The sequence below is a fragment of the Arachis ipaensis genome, chromosome B3 (genome assembly GCF_059453495.1).
Source record: "Arachis ipaensis isolate K30076 ecotype BB chromosome B3, ASM5945349v1, whole genome shotgun sequence".
Lineage (NCBI taxonomy): Eukaryota > Viridiplantae > Streptophyta > Magnoliopsida > Fabales > Fabaceae > Arachis > Arachis ipaensis.
Window position 1 is genome coordinate 147,003,503 of NC_142438.1, and position 15,979 is coordinate 147,019,481.

Genomic DNA, 15,979 nt, shown 5'->3' on the forward strand with positions numbered 1-15,979 from the left:
AAAAATACTAAAATAAAATTTCTGATAAATAGACAAAAATAATTACAAATCACTCAAATATGTAAAAATAACATCAAAACAGAAGAACAATATTTTGATGAGATAATACTGAAAATTAAAAATGATGAGAGTGGTGGCCATAGAGAATCAGAGATGGTGATAATGGTGTTAACACTGTTGAGGTTATTTTGATTTGGGAATAAAATTAACTTTTAAATTAAATAAATGTATCTTATGTATTATTACTAAATATATTATAAAATTTAGAGTAAATGCTCTTTTTAGTCCCTAATTATTTGTTTGATGGACTTTCCACTTTCTAAAAAATTTAAGCACTCAAATCGGTCCCTATATACTTTGATATATGTACGTTCTAGTTCTTAGTTAGGGACCGAAAATGACATTTACTCAAAGTAGATAGGGACTGAAACCTACATATATCAAAGTAGATAGAGACCAATTTGAGTGTCTAAATTTCATAAGGGATGAAAAATCCATCGAACAAATGGTTAAAAATCGAAAATGACATTCACACTAAAATTTATGTATAAAATATTCATGTGTATTTAGAGCATCTCCAACGGGCAAATATTTGGAGCCCTCCTACTATATTGTCAGAGAGAAAAGAGAGATGGGGCATTGGAGAGGAACTCACTTGAGTTCCTTCACGCAATTCAAAACGAGGGAGCCCCTCTGAATGGGACTCCCATTAACCAATACACAATTGCCAAATGGCAAGTAAAATAAAAAATAAATAATTATATAAAATATTAATTAATTAAATAATAATTATAATGACTAATTATATTAAACATTGATATTTTTATTTAATTAATAATTTATATTAATTAATTTAATTATAATTAATTTATTAATAATTATAATAATTAAATAATTAAATTTCTATTTAATTAATAATTAATATTAAATATTATTTATATTTATATTGTTATATTAATTTAGCCAACATAATGAGAGCTTGTATTATATTGCATAATATGATTGTTGAGGATGAAAGAGACACTTATGCAGGAAATTTTGCTCAAGGCTTAGAGTATGATGATGTTGAAAATGGCTTATCACAACCTCAGTTGGGAGAAGAAGATTTTGCACCATACCATCTAGGCAGCAACATAGACAATTGAAAGAGGACTTGATTGAACACATATGACAATTTCACAATGCTTGTCGTCAACTATAGAGTTTAATTATATTTTTCTTTGTATTAAGTAATTTTACAAATTAGTGTAATCTCGAATTATATATTGTGTATTATTGTTATATATAAATTTATTTAATATTAATATCTTTTAATAGTAAATTATTTTTAAATTTAAATTTTTAAATTACATTATTAAAAAAAATTAATTACATTAATTTCAAGTATTTTAATTAATTAATTAAGTGAGACCACAACAAGGACTAAAGTTAGTTTCTCCTAATGGAGAAGATAGAGATGCTTTGAGTTCCTATTTACTGTTTATGACAGGTGGGCCATAAACAACAATTGAGATGAGTTCCCTACTGGAGATGGTCTTATGTCTTTGTATCTATATCTCTATTTTTTTAAGACAATAATCAAACAATGCCTTATTATACAAAAAGTTTAGTAATTAATGCTGCAACAAATATTTTGTTTGATTATTTCTTTCAAGATTTTGTTCACAAATATGAAAATTTATCATCTCCAGTTTTTTTAATACTTGACAGAATTCAGTGTGATATATCACCTTTAATTCTATAAATGGGACCAAAAATAAATAAAAGAGAGAATAATGAATGATTAGATTAAATACTACACACCATCTAATTTTTTTTTTATTGAAAATGATCCACTCCCCACAAATATTTTACAAGAATTTTATTTTTTTATACATGGAATACAATAGAAAACAAAAAACTTTCTTTCTCTTAACTAGTAATGCTCATAAGACAATTTATTTATTTTAACTTTCATAGTTTCACTGCAACTAATAATTTGAACTAAATTTCTGGTGTTAGAATTAAAAAAGTTGTAAAAGTCAACAAAAAAATTAGAAAAATAGTATTTACTTTTTTTATGTTAAAAAGACCAAAATAATAGGAGTAATATTTTAATGAATTGCCAGCTAAGCAATAAAGTAGATAAATAGAGGAAAAGAGCTCAGTGATAGAAGAGATGCATATTGGAGTGCATTTCCCAACGGGTTCAGACACACGCTCTCTATTCTCTTCTCCAACCAAAAATGGCTTCCATAACTGATTTCGAATCCCAAGAAACCTAATAAACTAACTCCCCAAAAACAAACAGCACCGCCACCACCAGAAGAAGAGAGCACCCAAAAATCGAATCATTACAGAAACACTCTTAAGGAACCGAAGCCATGTTGGGAAAAGTGGTTCTCTCCTTCGTCTTTGTGCTCCTTCTCCTAATCTCATCCGCAATTTTCATTGGCCACCCCGATATTCGATCCCATTTCGTCCTAAAATCGCTTAATCAACCGGTTCAATGTGGACCCGAACCGCCTATTCGGGTTTACATGTACGATCTTCCACGCCGCTTTAACGTTGGCATGCTTAACAGCCAGAGCACGGAGGAGACTCCGGTAACCGCCAAGGACTTTCCGCCGTGGCCCGATAACTCTGGCCTGAGGAAGCAGCACAGCGTCGAGTACTGGATGATGGGCTCGCTCCTCTACGAACGCGACGGCGACAGCGTTGAAGACAGCAGAGATGCCGTTAGGGTTTCGGATCCGGAACTCGCAGACGCGTTCTTCGTCCCGTTCTTCTCGTCGCTGAGTTTCAACACGCATGGCCACACCATGACGGATCCGGATACCGAGTTTGATCGGCAATTGCAGGTGCGAGTTTCGTTTTTTTTTTTTTTTTGGGTTGTAGTTTGGTCTTTTGTAATTATATGATGAAGCCGTTGATTGTTTATGACATGTTTATTTGGAAATTGATTGATTGTTTAATAATTCAGAGTTCAGTTCCTTAGCGTTATTTTTTACCGGAAGCAATTTGGCATATTTGGGCATGGCTGATCAACATACTTATGAGAAGATTGATGTTTTGTTTTAAAGGTTTTGGCTAAATTAGTCATGTTTAGAAACTTATTTTATGTTTATAGACCTTTATTCATATTTACAAGTGTTGATTATGGTTAATTGGCTCCAAATGCTTCTCAAACATCATCAGTTAAATTTAGCCTTAGCCTTATATGTTATATTTTGAGCTTTTATGGCAGTGGCACAGATACCATAAGATTTCCATTTGTCTTCTTAATGATCACTTAGTAAAAAGTGTATTATTTTCTTTTCGCCTCAACATGAATGGCCCAACTGTCATGTTAATGTGTTCTGTTTTTTACATGCTACGTAATCTTTTGCTATACTAATGGAATGTGTCTTGTCTCTGTTCATATTTCCTGTGAGTATTTTATCCTGTTGTTTTTCAAAATCCATTGTTAATAGTGAATATGGCTTTTTTTGTTCAGGTTGATTTGATGGATATTTTGAAGAAGTCGGAATACTGGAAAAGGTCTGGAGGTAGAGACCATGTATTTCCCATGACACACCCCAACGCCTTTAGGTTCCTCCGAGATCAACTGAATGAATCTATTCAAGTTGTTGTGGATTTTGGCCGCTACCCCAAAAAAATGTCTAATTTGAACAAAGATGTGGTGTCACCCTATGTCCATGTTGTAGATTCTTATACTGACGACGATCTTCAAGATCCATATGAGGCTCGTTCCACGTTGCTTTTCTTCCGAGGCCGGACTTTGCGGAAGGATGTATGTCTGGCTGAGTTTTTATTGGAAAAGATAATGTAAAATTTTAACTCTTTAAGGTTCAAAGGCAGTTATTTTTCTATGCTTTATTATGTTTGCAGGAAGGCATTATCAGGGCAAAACTAGCAAAGGTGTTGGCTGGTATTAATGATGTTCACTATGAGCAAAGTTTTGCAACGGGAGAAAACATAAAAGCGGTATGCAGTGTTATATATAATTTTCATATGGCTATTGCCCTTTTTTATCTTGTTTATAGTAGGGAATTTTTTCGTTAATCATTCATCATAGTTTAAAGCTCCTGCAATTAATTTTCTTGCCCATCATTTGGATATGATTGTGCTATATCTATAGGTCAAAGTTTTTCGGATAACTTTGGTTGAGAGTAATATAGTTGTGGCTCTCCACACATTCTCTCTCTCTCTCTCTCTCTCTCTCTCTCTCTCTGACCTTTGAACTTCCTTTATAATCTAACCAAGTTAGACTACTATATTTTCTAGTGGAGAAAATTAATTTTCAGTTAATTAATTTCTTTCTGTTCCCCTTTACTTGCCATTGTAAGATCACTAACTATATAGCATTCCTTTATGGCTTGTTACTGATAAAACAGTCAGCTCAAGGGATGCGTTCATCAAAGTTCTGTTTGGATCCAGCAGGAGACACACCATCATCTTGTCGTCTTTTTGATGCAATTGTCAGTCACTGTGTTCCTGTCATTGTGAGTGATCAAATTGAACTCCCCTTTGAGGATGAGATTGACTACACCAAGTTCTCGGTTTTCTTCTCTTTCAAAGAGGCATTGCAGCCTGGTTACATGGTCAATCAGCTTCGTCAATTTCCAAAGGAGAAATGGACCGAAATGTGGAGGCAGCTCAAAAACATCTCCCATCATTATGAATTCCAATACCCTCCAAAGAAAGAAGATGCTGTTAATATGTTGTGGAGACAGGTCAAGCACAAGATTCCTGCAGTCAAACTTTCTGTTCATAGAAGCCGAAGGTTAAAAGTCCCTGATTGGTGGCGGAGGAGGAGATGATTCTTGGATCTTTTTTTTTTTGCTGATCTTGTATATTCGCTCTCTTCAGTTATGGTGACTATACCCCCCAAAAGGAAGAATCTCAGTTGATACGTCCTCTTTTCTGAGCATTTTGAAATAGATACTTTTGTAGAAGTTTCAATGTGTTGTTTGGATCTTCGGTCTCTGATATGGATGACGTGTACAGTTCACTTGGGAGCTTGATGTTCATAAACATTCCTGGTTCCGATGGAGTTCCTGGGATCTTCTGCTCACTTCTTAACGTGCAATGTCTGTTGCTTCTTTTATTGGTCATTTTGGTTGAGTAGGGAGCACTAGCAGTATGCTCTGTACGGGGTTAAGAAAGATACATGGGAAAGCGATCAAGGTTTTTTCATTTGCATTTCATCATGTTACCCAATTGAGTTTGTACATCCCGCGTTGATATCATCATATCATTGAACTACTTAAATGACAAAATTCATTTGAGTTCAACCTCACTTTTATGTATTTAAACTTTCTAAAGGGATAAAATATTCCACAAATTAGCTAGTTGAGAACCCCCTTTTAAATTTGGGAGATGTTTCGATTTATCTCAATGCTAGAATATGCTCTCATTTGTTTTGTACTTAAGGCGCTGTGGAGGTTCAACTAGCCTTTCCAACCATTATAAGGCAACAACCTTAAAAAATATTTGTGTGGACTTTGTAAATCTCTTCTCTAATAATAAGTTAATAACAGAAGAGGTGGTAAAATGTGTACTTATAAAAATTAAAGTATTTTGGATATTTTTTTTACTTGACAATTGTTATATTGGATGAAGAGAGTAGTTAGCTGATCGATGCCCTTAGCATGATTTTCTTTTTTTGGAAGAATAAGAGTGAACACCCAACCCGGTTCTTGTTCTTTTTTTCGATGGACATCGCGACCATTGTCCAAAAAAAAGGGGACAAATCGGTCCCTGTCCCATACTTCTGTGAGACGTCACGGTCCTTCTGTCATCTCTCCTGACCAAAACAGACGGAAATTGCCTACGTATCAGTTAACGTTGCTGGTGTGGAGGTTAACACTCTGTTAAGTTCCACGTTAGCCATTAGGGAATGGACAGGGATCGATCTATCCCACTTTAGAAACCTAAAACTACGTCGTTTTTGGGTATGAGACATTGCGCTTCGATTAAATAAGGGAACGTGACATTGGGGTTTCCATATAAGCCCCATGTGTTGCTTTGCTAATTACTAGAAAACCCTAATAGAGTAAGAGTCGTCCCCTTGAAGTGATCGTTGACCTCTTGAAGTTGGAGCGACGTTCTGACAATGCTGCTGACAAGCTTGCTGACTGACCTCCACATATTGTTGTTGACAGTGGTTGGATAGTGTGGTTGACAGAGCTTGGTTGAAGCCTGTACGGAAATTGCATGGCGTTTGCAACGTGCCAGGTTAGTGTGGTCCTTCCCTTACCTTTTCAAATGTGTCTTGTCGTTTTCAATAATTCTGACATGCTTTAGCATGTACATAGGACTGTGGTCCAAGAAGAAGAGAAATAATAAACAATGTGACCGTGGGATAATAAATTTCTAAAAATCTAAGCATTGTTTTGGTTTTTGGTACTGTAAATAGGACTTTAATGTTGGAATGCACATATCCTGATAAGGAAGATATATTTTCACTGTAAATAGAAATTGAATTAGGGTTTCTAATTTAGAATTGAAATTGAAATAGAGTCAAATTAAATTTGTATGCTAGTTTCTGCTTTAATTTATGTATTATATTATACTGCAGATGTCTAAATATTTTGCTGTTCCTGTGTTTTATCACGGGGGAAGTTTGTGAGAGACAGTGAAGGATATATGAGTTATGTGGATGGTAAAGTGAAGAGGTTCTCACCAATAGATATGGATTATGTGAATTTTTTCGATTTGGTTGTTTTATTTAAGGAGTTGGGTATGTTGAGTATAAGGAGATGTATTGGTATGACATACTGGCCCTGATATGGAGTCTGGGCTTCATCCCATTAAGGGTGATCATGAGATTAATGAGATGAGGGAAAACAAACTCAAGAACAGGGACACTGAGGAATTTTACATTTATTTTGACCATCCTGTAGATATGCCAGAGGTGGTAGGTGATGGCTTGGCATCTGAAAGTGTTGTTTTGAGTGATTCATCTTCAAGTTCTGATGACAGATATGAGAGTGTCGAGGATGAGGCACGAAAACCACCTCCAGCTGGTTATGAGGAGGACTCTGACAGTAGTTCTAATGAGAGAGTGCTAAAGAAGAAGACAGATAAGAAGTCTACTCCAAAAAAGGTTGTAACCCAAAGGAAGAAGAAAGGTAGTGACAAGGACATCTGCCCTAGTACTACTAAGAAGCTAGCCTCAAGGAAGTATTCTGGTGTGAGGAGGAAGCATATCTTGAAGGATGAAAAGTCTAATGGTGGGAGCAAGGATAAAGCAGACAAAGCAGCTTGTATGGGAATGTGCTAGGCAGACAACTATCCAGGAATTTAAAGCCTCAATGGAGAAAATAAAAAAATCAATCAGGGAGCATGGAAATATCTACAAAGATTTGATCCAGCTGTGTGGTCAAAGGCTTATTTCAGCCATGGACCAAAAGTAGACGACATCACGAACAATATGTGCGAGGTGTGGAACGCAAAAATAGTTGAATATAGAGGAAGACCCATACTAACAATGATAGACGATTTGAGGTGTTATGTCATGAGGAAGATGGCCCAAAACAAGAAGTTAGAAAATCATACTGAAAAACTAGCCCCAGTTCAGCACAAGAGGTTGGAAGAATTCATCAAGTCTAAAGCAAGTAAGTGGAGAGCTATTTGGGCAGGTGATAATGATAGAGTCCTCTTTGAGGTTCATAGGCAAGGACACAAGGTTGGGGTTAACCTTGCACAAAGGACCTGCACCTGCAATGTTTGGCAGTTAACTGGTATGGTCATTGTTAGTGTTTATATCTCTTTGAATTTATCTTATTCTGCATCTAACTGAATACTATTTCCAAGCATGCCTTGTAAACATGCAGTAGCAGCAATGTATAAAATTGGTATGAACCCTGAAGACTTCATGCACACATGGCTAACAATGGATGCAATCCGAGCTACTTACGCCCACATAATGAAGCCAGTAAATAGTGAGGAGTATTAGGAGTCCACTGATGCTCCAAGGCCATTGCCTCCACCAATTAAAATACCAGCACATCGACCAAAGCTAAAGAGAAGAATTCATCCAGTGGTAACTGAGATGAATCCCAACAAGGCAAAAAAAAAAAAAAAAAAAAACACATTTTGAAGTCACTTGTAACAAATGTGGCCAGAAAGGCCATTACTATAAAACATGCACCAATCCTCCAACTAATCCAAACTGAAAACCAATGACCAAAAAAAAAAAAAAAAAAGACAAATGGAGTGAAGAAGAAAGCTGACACGGTTAGAGTTGATGTCTTTGAAAACACCACCATTGTACATGTATATTGTCCTGAAACTATATAGGGATCAATTTGTCGTTAGCATTAAGTGGTTAGGAATTTAAATGTCTCAAGTTATTTTGGTCAAGGGTTTAGTTGTCTTTAAAAATGATGGTAATGTTCATTTGTTGTATATGATAGCAGGAAGGAGGAGAGGGAAACTGTAATGAGGTCACTAACGTGGCTGGAGCTGCAGTTGACCCTAAGGTTGTTTTGTTAGTTTTGTCCTAGCTGAATAGACTTTGTTATATGTATTTAACTCTTGGTAGTGCTATTGTGATCATTGTTAGACAAAAGCTAAGAAAAATAAGAAGAAACTATCAAGAGGAGAGAAAAAAACAAGTGGTGTAGGTCCAAAAGGTCAACCACAAAAGATTCCTTTGTCACATAATGCCCCACAATCAGAGGAGGTAAAGTTACCCTATATAACTTTAAAACTAGTTACTCTAACTTCATAAATTTTCTGAGACGTCATAAAAAATTCTTTGTAGGTCCAACATGCTACAAATTCCAACAACATTCAAGAAGGTCCATCTGATGTAGCCTTCAAAACTCAATCCAATCCAATCCGAAGGTTAAAGAACCCTGTTGTCAGGCCCCCACCTCTACCAATCCAGTATGTGCAATTCAGTCAAACACCTACAACAGATAAATCTAATCTAACAGCCAATATGCCAAGTTTCATGCCCGCACCCCCACTAGCACCAAGGCCGACACTATGGTTCAAAGCTCAACCAGGACAAGGTCCAGCTCTGAGATCCCATATTTCGGAAAATCCTACTCATGGCTCAATAGCTCCTCCAACAAATCCAACAAGTGGAGATGGTACAATATCAGCAAAAATAATGGCTGCTGCAAGCTCGAAAATTGCTTTAAGGCTTTTCAAATTTGTGTCCACTCCTGGCTTCAGGCGTCCAGGACTTAGGCCACCTAAGAAGACATAAAATTGGACCACCTTTCGTTGCTAATTTGTATCTTGGCTACAAGCCTTTAGGACACATATTTTGGTTCAAAAAACTACTATATTTTGCTACTTAATACTATTGGTTTTAGGTTTAGGGCTTTTGCTTGAGATCCCTATATTTTGGTTATCTGACTCACGGCCATGTTGCTGCCCATATTTTGAATGGACATATTATGTGTTAAGTTGTTTCAACAACTGAATTGCTCCTTTGTTATCAATATACGAACATGCATCTTTCTTTGAGTTTAGATACTTATTGCTACGCATGTATTACTTAGCTAGCATGCATATTTGTTAAGTTTATTTCATGACATATATGCTATTATTTATCAATACAGGGATGAAATTTAACACATTCATCACACACCATAGTTCAAATTTTGCAAATTCACCACAATAATTCTTATTTCATTCATCATAAAAAATGTTGTTCACAACTCAACTTTAGGAAATAACAAAATTTAGCTATCAAAATCCTACACACTTGCTCTGAACAAGTTTGCAATTACAACCCCACCAAGAAATGCTAACAAATTAAACCCAAATCTAATACATCTATTTTCACCCATTTTCAATCTACATTTATCTAACTGATCTTCCAAACCAATTAATCTTTTTTCCAATTTATTAACTTTGTTATCCACCATATAACCATGGCATTCCAATCGATTCTGCTTCTGCTTTGATGTCCCAACTGAGACTGCCTTGTTAGTATCCTAACCACATGAAGAAACATAATCATCTAACCATGCAAAGAAGTTGCAATCTCATTTTCCAGTCTACGAAAATGTTTAACATTTGTTAGCATCTATGGAATAGAAACTGAAAACAAAAATTTAGCTAAATCCTAAACAATTACCTTGAAGTATGGGCAGCGAAAGAATAATTTGTCTGGATTCTTCACCGTCCTTGACATGAACAAAATTGCATGAGAACCACAATAACAAATTGGGACAACCCATTTCTTCTTCCTCGGAGCTCCAACACTCCCACTATAATTCAAGCTCCAGCCTGAATCGTCTCTACTTCGTCGGTTGATGATGAACAACGCTCTCTACTACCAATCATGGTCTTCTAGGGTTTGTATTTGGGTTGGGAGAAAAGTGAGAGATTAGCTGCGTGGAATCACTTTCAAACCATTCTGTTTCAATGAAGACAAAAAACGACGTAGTTTTAGGTTTATAAAGCAGGATAGATCGACCCCTGTTCATTCTCTAATGGCCAATGTGAAACTTAACAGAGTGTTAACCTCCACATCAACAACGTTAACTGACACGTAAACAATTTCCGTCTGTTTTGGTCAGGAGAGATGACGGAAGGACTGTAACGTTTCACAGAAGTATGGGACAGGGACTGATTTGTCTCTTTTTTTTTGGACAAGAGTCGCGATGTCCATAAAAAAAAAGACAGGAACCAAATTAAGGGCCCGTTTGGGAAACTTTAAAAGTAACTTTTTTTAACCTTTAACTTATGAAAAGTAGTAGTATTAATGTCTGGTACAATTTTCAAAACCAAATTGCAACTTTCTAAGAAGCTATTTAGGAACTTATAGAGAAGTTAAAAAAAAATGACTTCTCTCATAATACTTCTACTTTTCATCACATTTCTATAAAATAAGTACTTCTAGAGTTAAAAATCCAAATACAAAATAACTTATTTATAAATTACTTTTAACAGAGTTATTTATTGTTTAAGTTATTTTATCAAAAAGAGCTTAATTAAGTTGGTTACCCAAACTAGGCCTAATTGTTCACTCGAAGAGTAACAATAATTCTTTTGTTCATTATTGGTAATAAATTCATTCTTGCCGCTAAATATCAAATAAAGTCAAATAATTACGATAGATATTTCTACTGGTTTAGGAGAATTATTAGAAAGATAAATTATTTTTCTTTCCAACTATATATAGGCTTTGTTTTGGAATAATCTAACGGGATTCTCTTAATTTTTTTTCACTTAAAAGAATAAAGTAAAATATCTAATTCTTTAATATTTTTTTCATATTTTTTTGGTTTTATCTATAAAATATATGATAAAAAAAATCATATTTTATGTTTTTAAGTGAAAAAAAAATTTGGCTAATGAGTTATAACTCAAATGGCATAGACTCCCCATACTCAATTAAGAGGTTGCGGATTCGAGTCACATATCTTTCCAAATTTTGTCAATGAGTAATAGTTTAAATGGCATAGTCTCCCCATACTCAATTAAGAGGTTGCAGTTCGAGTCTTATATCTTTGATAAAAAAAAAAAAGTGAAAAAAAATTTGAGAAGATTCATTCCATAATCCAACCATGCTTCTAAATGTAAGGCCTGAACGGGCCTCCTTGGGTCAATGAGAAGGCCGTGGGCCCGTGGCCCATAGGAAAGCCTTTTATCTGGAATTCTGGTTCCAATTTCCAGATTCGCACCGACCTCACTACTCGAACTCGCGATTGAGCTATGCTCCAATAAACTCTCCAACTGGAAGAAAAAAGCTTGTATTTGTATGAACCAGAGATAACGAAACGAAAATGTGAGTTTCAATTGATAATACAGAAGAAGAAGCAAAAGAATGAATGAATGTTACAGTAATTTTTTTTTTGTTGTTTCTGCTGCTGTTGAACGGAGTAAGTAATAAGTTACTTTTTTTTTGTCGATATTCTGAAATCAGGAGGGCTTCGGTTAATCGGCCCCCAACGCCAACTCCCGAATCAGAGGAACCGCAAGATCCCGAGCTCACACTTCGAGAAATCATCAACATCAAGGTTCCTGTTCTCTCCTTCTGGCTTCGGATTATTTATTTTCTTTATATTTTTATTTAATTTGGTTTTTTAGCTGATTGAGAGCGGAGAGAAAGAGCGGTTGAAGGAGCTTCTCAGGGAAAGACTCATTGAATGCGGTTGGAGGGATGAGATGAAATCTCTTTGCAGGTATTTTAATTTTTTTTGTAATTAGTAGTTAGTAATTATTACAAGCTATCATTTTGGATTTGACTAGGGTTAATTCATGGTTAATTAGGGCATTCGCCAAGAAGAAAGGGAGGAATAATGTAACGGTCGATGATCTTGTCCAGGTTATTACCCCTAAAGGCAGAGGTCTGTGCTTTTCTTTCTTTTTCTTTTTAAGTTTTTATTATGCTTTTGATATTCAACTTGTGTTCTCGGGGATTTTGTAATTGCGGCATCTCGATGACTTGTTGCTGATGATCATGCAGATTTCGCAATAAACTACAAACTTTCTAAAATGCATCAGGCTTTTTGAGCATTGCCCCATCAGTTCCTGTTGTTGTTTGTCAGTTGGAATCATTTTGCAGTTATATAACTTTACGTCATTGCCAATATTGGATAGGAACTGCATAAATAGGTCATATAAACCTGACCATAGTTATAGAAGCAGTAGATAGTTTCATGTTTTCTTTTTTGGGTAAATTCCTCCCTTGAGGTTAGTCAATATTATATAGACTAGTAACGATGTACACTCCTTATTATTCTGTTATTCTCCTAACTCCTAGAAAAAGTAAAATTTGCATTTATTATCTTGTTATCATAAGAAGCATTCTAAATTCTCCTTGTTTAGAAATTATGAGGATATCTGGGATGATGGTTTAGGAGGGATGCATCTTTATTCTTTTGTAAAGTTTAGGTGATACTGCACTTGATACCTTTGTATTTCGTAATAACCTCCCTTGATAAACATTAAGCGTTGCATGATGTTGAAATTTACTTAGTATGGCTGGAAATACGATTGATGCCGCATTTTCTTTTCAATGCAGCTTCTGTTCCAGACTCTGTGAAAGCTGAGTTGTTACAACGAATTAGATCATTTCTTGCATCGGCTGCTATATGATCATGATAGCATTGTATCAGTGTGTGCATTCTCTGAATGGTAAGAGGCACGAACTCCACAACTATCTATCCTGTCAACTGTTGTTTAGTGTAATATTATCTGTAAAGTTTGGACAAGCTTTATAGGTTACATCATGTTTGAAAAAGAGAAAAGCAAAAATGGGGGGTGGGTTTTCTGAGTTCTGTCCAGGCATGTAAACTTCAGGTTGAGTATTCTTGTTTCCCAATCAAATTGCTAGGCATAGTTCATGAAAAATATTAGAAACACTAAATTGTAACATCCTTATCTACTTGTATTCCCTCCTGAGTGCTTAGTTTGATTGAATTGAATGACTCTGGATCTTGTACTTGTTTCAAGAAGACTAACAGTAGAAAGTAGAAACAAACAAAATAAAAAACCTTGATTAACAGTTTATCAAGAGGATTAGAGGAACAAGAGCCCGGGTCAATGTAATTCATATGGGGATCACTAATCGAAATAAATCAATTGTGATCCGACGCTGGCCAATATCTCAATACATAAGGGCGTGTTTGTGAGTTGAAGTTTAGGAGGTGAGGGGAAGGGCTTAAAGAGTAAAGTGGAGTCTATACTCTGAAGCCGTTTCCTTTAATTCATTCGCCTTTAAAATGCTTACAAACACAACCTAGCAGTTACTTCGCATCCTATCTTAATGACTGATCCGTTTGAATGAATAAATAGTTAGCGTTTCGAGCAGTGTTTCAGTTTGGGATTGCTTTATCCACGTCTTTTAGTCATTAGACCAGCGAAAACATGCCAAAATATGTATAGACAACTCACCCAAAACTGATACATTTAAGTTGTTTTTGATATACAAAGCAGATGTATTTGTGGGTGTAATGATTATTCTGACAAAGAATAACTGGGATATGACAACTCTAGTTGTGGCTCTTATTCGATTGAACAAGTGGTTGATTGGTTTGGAGAGTAACCAGTCAAATTCGTCATGAAAGATAGTTTTTAATTAAATTTGTCTTTCAAAAATTGTAAGTTAGTCAAGGTAGTTTTTTCATCACTTTTGTTACTAATTGCATCAAAATTCGTCAGTTAAGTGATACCATATTTACCACAATCCTAATTAATGGTTAACATTATAAGTTTATAAAATTAGATTATATCAATTCCAAATTAAGGGCGATTTTGAGGCATTGAAAATTTTCAATTGGCAGCCAATTAAGACTAACAGGTGTGCGCTGTCATGTTATTTAATGTGTCATATTAGTAAATTCTAATACCATCAACTATGGAAGTGATAAAATGACTAATATAATTAACTTAAAATCTTTGAAGGATGAATTTGATTAAAAAAATCTTTTAAGAATGAATCTGGGGAATGAATAATCTTTCGGTGATGAATTTGATAATTTAATCTTGATTTGGATTAAGTGTTGATTTGGATTAAGTGATGAATTTGACAATTTAGTCTTGGTTTGGATTAATTGATTGGGTTTTGCCATTTGTGATTGTCAAATTTCCTTTATTTCTTATTTCTCTCTTTTTTTTGTTTTTGCTATTTTTAGATATTAGGTGTTAAAATTGTGCTTATATAAAGATATGCGGTAAATTAGTCAACCACCAAGAAGGAATTTTTTCTATAATAAAATTAAAAAAAACTTTATTTTTAAAAAAATTATTAAAACTTTAATTTCTAGAATCTAAATTTTTTTTTTTGTTGTGGGGGCAAGTTTGCTGTAATTCTTAATGAACTCTATAAAATTCATTAAGTTCGCGTACCTCTGGCGAATTTCCTAAGTTTTACAATCGGTAATGATAATCATTATCATCGTTTTTAGAAGTAATTAGAAGTACACAAGAGTACATAAAAATAAGTCGTATTTAATAATTTGTAGTAGAAATAGTTTTTCAACACTTTAATTTTGAAAAAACCTAATTTTGCTTTCCAACACGAAAAAAAAAAATTTAGAAATTTAAAGTTTGCCGGTGAATACGGCAAACTTGCCTCCTGAAAAAAAGAAAGTAAAATTCCAAAAATTAAAGTTTCAATAATTTTTTTGAAAAATAATTTTATTTTTATTTTATAACAGAAAAAAATCTCCAAGAAGACCCTATAGAGATTAGAGGTTTCTTGGGCCTAGGCTCTGCGGATCACTAACAATCAATACTTAACATAACTCCAGCAATATCTTTTTCCTTTCATTATTTTGATGAAAATCTAAAGCAAGAAGCAACTTCTTATATGGACTATATTCCTAACCGGTTGTAAGCAAAAAACTAAGTTGTTCTTGACCAAAATAAAAGTCATTTGGTAATCAAATTCACTAATTTATCTAAAAACTCGTTGGATTTACATGTATTTAGAATTTGAAAAGTTAAACTTAGTTGTGGAGCTAAATTTGTATACTCTTTTTTTATATAAACATCGAGGTCGAATAGCCCAAAAAAAAAAAAAAACAGAAATTATCTTAAAAAAATACACGATTAAAACTATCATAAATTTGTATACTTTTAACACGACTTTGATCGCCTTAGTCATTTGTTCCGTTTCATTTTTTGTCCTTGTTATACAATATGGTGTGGTGATAAAAGGATAATTGTCATTCATTCTATTGCTTTTATCTATGATAATACAAGATAAAAAGAAATAGTGAATTTATATATACTCTCAAAAGATTTGGTATTTTTGAGCAAAAACTATTAGTAAAAGTGTTTTAACTTTTTATTTTAATAAATTGTTCATCTTTAAATGTTCTTTATTAAGTAAGGAATATTGCACTCTTTATTAATTAAACAAATCTTAATTTTTTATTTATTATATTTTATATCAATAATTTAAATTTAGAGTTTATTAGAATTTAAAAATTAGAATTTATGATTTAAAATTCAATATTTAGGATTTAAAATGTAGGGGTTAAGATTTAGGATTTAGACCTTAGAGTTCAAGAAGTGA

At 34.1% G+C, this 15,979-nt stretch overlaps 2 protein-coding genes across 3 annotated transcripts; both read left to right on the forward strand.

The window, feature by feature from the left end:
- The first annotated feature begins 2,145 nt into the window (after positions 1-2,145).
- Positions 2,146-5,326, forward strand: LOC107631995 (Exostosin family protein). The gene is made up of 4 exons (XM_088508791.1): positions 2,146-2,840; positions 3,476-3,772; positions 3,871-3,966; positions 4,377-5,326. Exons 1-4 carry the CDS (start codon positions 2,364-2,366, stop codon positions 4,800-4,802), a joined length of 1,296 nt encoding a protein of 431 aa, XP_088364917.1. The 5' UTR covers positions 2,146-2,363; the 3' UTR covers positions 4,803-5,326.
- Positions 5,327-11,605: 6,279 nt separating this feature from the next.
- On the forward strand, positions 11,606-13,388 carry LOC107631996 (transcription/mRNA export factor). Of its 2 annotated transcripts, none has more exons than XM_088508793.1 (5): positions 11,606-11,740; positions 11,879-11,972; positions 12,043-12,137; positions 12,226-12,302; positions 12,980-13,388. In XM_088508793.1, coding segments are annotated over exons 1-5 (342 nt in total). In that variant the 5' UTR covers positions 11,606-11,738; the 3' UTR covers positions 13,054-13,388. The 2 variants fall into 2 exon arrangements, with proteins under 2 accessions (XP_088364919.1, XP_088364920.1); XM_088508794.1 differs by having other exon boundaries at positions 12,052-12,137.
- Positions 13,389-15,979: the final 2,591 nt, after the last annotated feature.